The following is a 9,411-nucleotide window of genomic DNA, read 5'->3' as shown; positions in this document are numbered from 1 at the left end:
TGTACATGTTTGTGACTGTTCTAGGGATGAGCAAACCCGGACAAACCGAAACCAAGACCGACCGAACCGCACCATTAAAAACTGAACCAATTAATAACCAAACTGAATAAAACCGATCTGATAATATGGTTGCGCTTTGGTTTTAATATTTTTTAAACCGAATACAAATCGACCAAACCAAACCCTTCACAAATTTTCAACACATCTGTAATTCACAAGTCAATTGATTACCCTCCATTTTCATTAATTTGGTAATTTGGTTGATTACTTTTTTTATCATTAAAATTGACATATAATTTATATATCTATTACAACACAATCAATTAATCAGGTTTATCCTAACAGGTGCAAAATGTCAAGGGGATAGGCCGGTACAAAAATAACTCGGTACTTTTTTTAGTCATCCATGGAGGGAGGTCGTAAAGAAATAGATTTAAGACAAAAAGATTTAAAAAAAAAGATTATTCTCTTTACGAAAATATATGTATATCCATTCACGATCTTATAATAAGAGCAACGATCATTCCCTATGAATTGATAATTAGTTAAAAATTATGAACATAAAATCATATTTGTGAATAAATAATTTAGAATCGATATATACCCCCGTAAGCACATAATATGTGACGTCGAGTATGCCCATGAATTGCACGAGGGAAGTAATTAATACCGTTGATATTTGAACATGTCGAGAAGATAAAAAAAACCTTAAAACAACACACATAACGACCATCTCTCATTTCAAGATAATTTCAAAATTTTCATTACTGTTAAAAACTAAAAACATCTCGGTATAAAATGTTTTACCATCATTAATAATAATAATGCTCTACTTCAATGATTTGGATCAATTCTTATTGTGTAGTTAATTCAAATCATTTATTTTAAAGAGCAAAATATTCAGTAAAGAAAATTAATATATTGTTTTCCTTTATACTACAATCACTCTGAATATTACACGTTCTTATGTATTTTTTTTATAAATATACCTATATTCGTCAACTACAAATATTTTTAAAATATATTTAATAAATATTAAAATACTTAAAAATTAATATATAAGAACTGCTCGTGCCTTGCACGGGTTTAGAAGATAGTTTTGAAAAAGACGTGAACTGTCACTTTAATAAATAAATAGAATTTGGGCCTAGAAGTTCGTTTACGGGCCTAGAAGTTCGTTTACAAATGGACCAAACGGAGTCATTGAAGTCCAATAAATAAAGACAGGTTAAGATCATGTATAGGTTAACTATTGAGGTTATGCTGTACCACTCACTCACACATAGCAGTACAACACTAAAAACCAGTTATTTGTGTTAAACTCAACTCTTGTATTAATTATTATTTACGGAGCGTGCAACTCTTGTATTAATTATTATTTACGGAGCGTGCGCGTCAATTTGTCTCGTTTATATATTATTTTAATTTTTATAATTATTGGTTTTGTAACTAAATCGACTCGATTATAATCGAACCAGGATTTTTTTAATCGAAAGTGAATCCGAACCGATGGCTATAATTTTTGATTTTAGAAACCGAAAATAAATGATTATGATTCCGATTTTATCCGAAAATCGAGTCGAATCAGCCCATGCTCTATCTAGCATAATATATACGTTCATCCGATTTTTGTGAGTAAATAAGTTCAACTTTGTGCAAAAGTGTGTATAGTGGGTGTACTTATGAGTAGAGTAGTGTTGTTGTATCAGATAATTATCAAAATTTGGTCTCAGATGATGGATATTGGTGACCGGGAATGTTATTGGAGAATTTGTATAAGTATAAGTATAATGTTATGCCCAAAAATTGGTATAAACGATATTCAGATTGAGATTGATAAGATAGGCAAAATCGAAGGAGAAACGCCTGAAATCTAGGAAATGATAAGGATTGACTTTCCATAAAGAAGACGGCGCGCCCTAAGAACGCGCCCCATTAATTTAGTAGTTGATTAACGGTTGTGGCTATTATCCTCAAAGGCGCGCCCTCACACATGGTAAGAGGAGGCGCGCCAATTATTGAAAAGGAGGAGAGGAATTCCTTAATTGAAATCTGTTCTGTGGAGAGCCTTAGGGCACGCCCTAGGCAAGGAAGGTTCCTTGGACAGATTATTCGAACATGATTGCTTTGGTAGACCTACACTTTGGCTTGGACATAATTAAAGCAAGCCCTAACGATGAATAATTTAGGGCGCGCCTTATGATGTAGAATGATATAGGAAAAGATCAAAGGCTGATGACACAAGGCGGCGCCAACATACAGGAATGTAAGGGCGCGCCCTTAACTTCTACTTAACATATAAATGCAACTTTGATATGCTGCTTGGATGGATTCTCTGGAAGACTCAAGGAAGAGGGAGATTATTATTACTAACTTATTTGATGCAGGTACTCTATTGAAGAACTACTTCCTGTAGCATATCTACAGGAAAGGCGGTGTTCGTGGCCAGAGACCTCCAGGGGTATGCCTGGACTGAAGGCCTCCTCCTGTAGTCAATGAGTATCCTCATTGGGGATGTGGGGTAAAATCTGGTGTGTGCTTTGGGAGCTCTGTCTCTGTAGTCAACGGGTGTCTTCGTTGAGAGACTTTGGAGTATCCTGCACTTTGCACCCAAAAGCTTGGGATCACTTGTCCAGCAATCTGGTAGGGGCTCCTTATCGGGGGACAAGGATGCGTCCAACATTTGGGGTGAACCACGGCTATACCTGCGTCCACGAACTAGAGAAACAGCTGATAGCGGAGGGTTATCCTTGGCCAGGGAGATGCCTCATCTGTGAAGTCTCGAAGCCGCGGACGAGCCTTGGGCCTTTGTGGTTGGGCCTCATCGGCGGACATTCCTAAAGCTAGTAGAAGACGGTTTCCAGTGGGTTTTCCATTGGGCCTCGGGATAAGAAATCTAAGCCCATTAGGTTTCTTGTTCCCCAAGAACTATGTGGGCTTGATCCCCTATAAATAGGGGTACGTAGGCACATTGTAAGGGGTCGGAAGCGAGAGCGCAAAGGAGCCACCACTAACCCTAAGCAATCTCAGCCCCCAATAATCATCACCACCAAACACTGTTCATCTTTTTCGACGAATACTGTTCACCGGATTCATCGGTTACTGTTCACGTTTCCGGCGAAGAACTGACATCATAGATCTTGTTTCCGGCTGCTAACCTCAAGTTTTGTTGCTCCCAAATTCCTCCGTCATCAAATTGGCGCTAGAAGGAGGGGCTAATCAAGATCTACATCTGGGAGGAAGGATGTCTCAATATCACGATGGAAGTTTTTACGATGGAAGTTCTGAAGAAGATTCTGATCATGGCTATGAATATGAACCCTACGTTCCACCAATGACTGATCGTCCCACACCGGACGTTGGAGGACAGCCACCTGTGGTCATCAACAACGCCGACTTGTTGGAACAACTGTATCGCATGGGTGATGCTTTGAATGGTTTCGATTCAAGGTTGAGCACCGTGGAACGGCGCAAAACCCGAAGGGGTCTTCGCCACAACCGGGCGACTCATGCCCCTGGAAAAGCTCCCATGACTGACAGGTATATCTCAGCCGACCATGGCCGCACTGAGGGAGGGCGTGTGCCGATAACCCCGAGACGCCTGGACTATTCTAATGACACGTCCCCAATCATCGAGCTAGTGGAAGAAGATGCGAATGGACGGGAAATTCTGCGAACAGACGCCCGGGGAGCCACCCATCCGAACCGGTCTGGACGTAGTCTCGAGGAACGCCGACAGGCGGAGTCAATGCCGGAGAATCAACGACGGGGCTTCGCAGCTCTGAAAGATCGCTTGGGGATTCGCTTGGGCGATGATGATTTGAGAATGGTGTTACTTGAATGGCAGAAAGAAGCTGATCGCGGAGATGTGACGCCCCATGATACAACGCGTGTGCCCCTGAATTCCCAGGAAAATCAGGAGCGGCACCGCGACCCAACGCGTGTGCCCCTGAATTCCCAGGAAAATTGGGAGCGGCACCGCGATCCAACGCGTGTGCACCCGAATTTCCAGGAAAATCGGGAGCGGCACCGCGATCATGAGAGAGCTACTCCCCGCAGATCGCTGGATCGACATGGACGTGGTATGGAAACGATCGTTGGAGAAGTCCTCAATGGAGAGGAAGAGAAGGAGGTCGAGGTAGATATTTAGAGGGATACCGTCGTGGTAATTACCGCGGTCAAAATGATTCCCGCTGGAATAACCAAGCAGATGGCTATGATTATGCGGAACATGATAATCACAGAGATGTAGAAAACTATGATCGCGGTACGGCTTGGGGCCGCGACCAAGGTGGAGAAGAGAATCAAGGGAGAAACCAAGAACGAAATCCTGAAATAATCATAATACCCGAAGATGCCCAAAATACGAACCAGCAGCAAGCCCCTCCCGGGGGGAATCAAGTGGAAACACCTCCATTGCAACCCCAAGGTCCGCAGCCTCAAATGCAGACCATTCCTGGCGTGAAAACTTTCAATGTAGGAGATCTAAAAAGGCTACTGAACCACCTCGAAGGCAGGGTGACGGCTACAGCCGAAATACCTTCCCCATTCTCGACAGCAGTAAGAGAGGCACAATTGCCGGCCGGGTATCGCAACACTACTAGCAATCTCCATTTCCACGGAAACTCAGATCCGGTGGAATTCCTGGGTCGTTTTAATATAGAGATGGATGTGTACCAAGTCCCGGACTTGGCCCGATGTCGTCTCTTGGCGGCAACCTTTAGAGAAAGTGCCCAGCAGTGGTTTCAAAAGCTCGGGCCATGAGTGATCACCTCGTGGAATCAGATGAAGAATTTGTTCTTAACCAAGTTCCAAGTCGCGGTTAGATACGCGCCCTCTGTCACAACTCTTGCCAATGTTAGGCAAAGGGAAAATGAAAGCTTGACATCATACTTTAAAAGGTTCAACGCTGAATCTACTAGCGTGAGGGGAGCATTGGACGAAGCCTTAAAAAGCTTCTTGATCGCAGGATTAAGGGTTGGTTCAGATTTTTGGAAGCACTTGCAAGGAAAAGATCCGGCCACTCTCACAGATGTCTTCGCTTTGGCAGAATCTTTTAAAGCCATAGAATAATCTTTGGCAGATGTACAACCGAATTCACAGTCGAGTCAGAGAAACAAAGGAAGGAAGAGGGATAGGTCTCCAAGCCCAAGATACCGAAGGGATAGTCGAAGCCCAGACCGGGTAAATACAGCAAGCACAAGGAGGGGATGGAGCCCTCCCTCAAACTATGACTACAGGACAAGCCGGTACACACCTTTGGTCGCATCTATCGATCATATCTACGAGGTAAACAGAAATAAAGGGCTATTTAGAAAACCTGAAGCTTTATCATCATGGAAAAGCAAATACAAGAAAAAATATTACGAATACCATGAATCATCTGGACATAACACGCATGAGTGCCGACATTTAAAAGACGAAATTGAAGCGCTTATCAAGGAAGGATACCTCGGAGAATGGGTAGTCAAGGAAGTAAGGAAGCACAAGGATGACAGGACAAGGGAAGAGGAAAGACGAGCCCCACGCGGGATAAACAATGATAACCTGGAGGAAAATAAATTTGTCAGGGATTGCAGTATCCGAACAATCTACGGGGGGGATCCCGGAATGGAATGCAGCAACCGAGCCTTGGCAAAATACGCTAGGGAAGCCGGTTCAGGCCTCTCACATATATTCATAGGGTGGAAACTCGGCCACCCAAGGTGTTTAAGGGTGAGTCCATGGATATCACTTTCAGAGAAACAGATGCCCGATGGGTACATCATCCCCACAATGATGCGCTGATTATTTCCATCCAAATCAGAACAAAGAATGTCCATAGAGCCTTTGTGGATAATGGGAGCTCATCAAACATCCTCTATTACAGCACCTTAAAAAAGATGGGACTGCCTGATCAGGATATGTCAGGGGAAGACTCGTGGGTCTATGGTTTTTCAGGTGCAGGAGTTAGAGTCATGGGGTCGATTCGGCTTCCATGTACAGTGGGGGAAAGCCCACTGTCGGTAACAAAGATGCTTGAATTTAAGGTCCTGAATCAGGAATCGTCCCATAACGTGTTATTGGGATGACCTTTTCTGCGGGAAATGAGAGTCATCACCTCAATTCATCACATAACTATCAAATTTCCAATGCCAAATGGAGTGGGAAGTATAAAGGGTTCCCAGTATGACTCACGGGAGTGCTACAGGCAGGCAATGAAAGGTTTTAGAAAAGACTCCCACGCCGATGATACTCCGGACGTGGATCGGGAAAAAAGCATTGAGCAACCAACCAAGGAAATCCGAGTTCACTATTATGTTGAGCAAGAAGAAGAACATCCCTCTGAGTTGCCCCCGACAATGTTGTACTTGGAAGACGCAATCAGAATCGAGATGTTGGAAGAAGAAGGGGCAATGGATACCATAGTCCAAGCAGATTTCCATGAGGAACGTTTAGAAGGAAGATTCGATGTCTTGTAAAGCCTCGAACAGGGTGATGCCTTTCCCCTTGCAGGAGCATCCTTGCCCGCAAAACATACTGAAGAAGTTGATGACTCCACTACGCAAGGTACACCTCCTAAAGGGGATGCACCCTCTCTACAAGACCAGGAGATCTATGATTCCCCTGACTTGGATCCTCGGATACCAATGCCGACGGAAAAGATGGGGCCAGCAGAAGATACGATCGAAATCCTTGTTGATGAACAAGACCCGAGTAAGGTTCTGAGAATAGGATCCCAATTGGCATCAAAGTTAAAGGAAGGTCTTTCAATATTTCTGTTGGCAAACCTTGATGTATTTGCATGGAGCCATTCTGATATGGTGGGGATTGATCCAGAAGTAATGTGTCACCGATTGAATATCGACCTCAAGCATAAGGGAGTTCGACAAAAGCGAAGGGCCGTAAGCGGAGAGAGAGATGTAGCCCTGGCAGAGAAAGTAGAGAGGCTCCTAGACGTCGGACTAATTCGGGAATCTTTCTACCCAGAATGGCTAGCAAACCCGTTGTTGGTAAAAAAGCCCAACGGCAAATGGAGAATGTGCGTGGACTTCACCGACCTGAATAAAGCATGCCCGAAAGATAGTTTTCCCCTACCAAGAATTGATCAGTTGGTCGACGCCACGGCAGGACATGCTCTGCTCAGCTTCATGGATGCATACTCCGGGTATAACCAGATCCTTATGTATGAGCCTGACCAGGAGCACACCTCTTTTATCACTGATAGAGGGCTCTACTGCTATATCGAAATGCCATTTGGTCTGATCAACGCCGGTGCCACTTACCAAAGGTTGGTAAACAAAATGTTCAAGAAGCAGATTGGGAAGACTATAGAAGTGTATGTGGATGACATGCTCGTGAAGTCGAAAAGGGTAGAAGATCACGTCGCCGACTTAACTGAAATGTTCCATATTCTGAGAAAATATAGGATGAAACTAAACCCGCAGAAGTGCGTGTTCGGCGTAGAGTCGGGGAAATTCTTGGGATTCATGGTCAACCACCGGGGGATTGAGGCTAACCCGGCGAAAATAAAAGCTCTGCTAGACATGAAATCTCCAACCAGCGTCAAGCAGGTACAGAGTCTGACAGGAAGGATCGCGGCCCTAAATCGATTTGTGTCAAAGTCGTCGGATAGGTGCAAAGAATTCTTCAAAGTAATTAAAGGGAAAGGGAAGGATTTTCTGTGGACCCCGGACTGTGAAGAAGCTTTTCTGAAAATCAAAGAACAAATGGGAAATCCTCCGATGTTGGCCAAGCCAGAAGACGGAGAAACATTAATTCTGTACTTGGCGGTGTCTGAATATTCCGTCAGTGCCGTATTAGTAAAGGAAGAAGCAATCCACCAGTGGCCTGTATACTATGTAAGCAAAAGGTTGTTGGACGCAGAAACCAGGTATACCAACATGGAAAAACTAGTGTACGCTCTTATTCTTGCGGCACGAAAGCTAAGGCCGTATTTTCAGGCTCACCGAATAGAAGTTCGCACCGCTTATCCGCTCCAGCATATTCTACATAAACCCGAATCGTCAGGGAGAATGTTAAAATGGGCCGTAGAGCTAGGGCAATTTGATTTGGAATATTGTCCTTGCACGGCAATCAAAGGACAAGCGCTGGCTGATTTCGTACTTGAGTTCGATGAAGAAGTTGATGATAAGGCCATAGTGCTGGCAGAACCAACCTCGCAAGAAAGTCATCAGGATGAAAAGAAGCAAGAACCCCCCCACCCTTGGTGGACATTACATGTGGACGGAGCCGTAAACAACAACGGGTCAGGTGCCGAGATAGTCTTGATCACTCCGGAGGGGCACCGCTTGATGAGTGATATCCATTTCAAGTTTTATGCTACCAACAATAATGCTGAGTATGAAGCCTTGATTAACGGTCTGAAGTTAGCTCTGAAGGTAGGGGCCGTGAATTTGATAGTTCGAAGTGATTTCGAATTAGTTGCCAATCAAGTAAACGGAGGATTCCAAGCCCGGGGACCGCGGACAGAGCTATATATGAGATGTGCAAAACGCCTACTGGGAAAATTTTTAAGTGCCAGACTGGAAAGTGTTCCGCGAGAAGAGAATAGTAATGCGGATGCTTTGGCCAAGATGGGTTCACAGATGGACAGCGTTCAACTTGGACAAATCCCTTTGGGAATCCAGGAAGTTCCAAGTGAAAGGAATATGTCCTAAGTCCAATCATGTAATAGGATTTAGGAATAACTTCCTGTGTAATCTGTTTTGATTTCATTGATATTAATAAAAGACTTGTTTTGTTTTTATTACGGGCTCTATCTATTTAAGTGTTTAAATAAGATATACTATAGTTTAGAGTAAAGCCTTTTATGGATTATGATGAGATCATAATAGTGAGACCTAAAAGATGATAACCCTAAACTTAAATAGTTCCTGGTCGTAGGATTACTAACTGGTAATTAATAATCCGCAGAGATCGGTACATACTATGTTTGCTTCATTATGAAGGATGTCTGTTCTCATAGACATTTGTGTGGTGACACTATAGCTAGTATGTAGGTGTTTATTATGGAATAAGTTCACTGAACATGACTCGCACAGCTGAACAACTGATGGAGTTCACTCACGTGTCAGCAGTTGTTCACATAGTGATAGTTGTACAAGTATCCTTAGACTTGAGGTCATCATAGTCATCTTGTGTACACTGAACTATGCTTTGGTTTAGTTCTTAGTCTCCAGGGACAATTATTAGGGCTCTACTGGGTATAGGAATTTGTACACGAAGATAGTGTATGATCAATAAAGGATCTACCCCTTCCAGTGAAGGAAGCGAATGTTCAAGACTGATCCACTTATGCTAGTTCAGGAATCTCTGGCCAGAGTAAATGAAATTAGAAAGGAGTTTCTAATTTGCATAGAACTACGCATAGTAAATGGTAAGCAAGTGATTGAATTAGATAGGCTTGAC

At 43.4% G+C, this 9,411-nt stretch overlaps 1 protein-coding gene across 1 annotated transcript; it reads left to right on the top strand.

Moving 5' to 3' along the window:
* Positions 1-6,131: 6,131 nt before the first annotated feature.
* Positions 6,132-8,660, top strand: LOC141695965 (uncharacterized). The gene is made up of 2 exons (XM_074500165.1): positions 6,132-6,432; positions 6,496-8,660. The coding sequence occupies exons 1-2, from the start codon at positions 6,132-6,134 to the stop codon at positions 8,658-8,660; spliced, it is 2,466 nt and encodes an 821-aa protein (XP_074356266.1).
* Positions 8,661-9,411: the final 751 nt, after the last annotated feature.

Source organism: Apium graveolens, chromosome 11, assembly GCF_009905375.1.
Source record: "Apium graveolens cultivar Ventura chromosome 11, ASM990537v1, whole genome shotgun sequence".
In the NCBI taxonomy this organism is placed as follows: domain Eukaryota; kingdom Viridiplantae; phylum Streptophyta; class Magnoliopsida; order Apiales; family Apiaceae; genus Apium; species Apium graveolens.
This window is presented reverse-complemented; position numbering and strand designations above follow the sequence as displayed.

Coding starts and splice junctions, on each gene's coding strand:
- LOC141695965 (XM_074500165.1), top strand. CDS start 6,132: ATGCCAAATGGAGTGGGAAGTATAAAGGGTTCCCAGTATGACTCACGG. Junction 6,433..6,495: donor AGCAGATTTCCATGAGGAAC/GTTTAGAAGGAA, acceptor TTCCCCTTGCAG/GAGCATCCTTGCCCGCAAAA.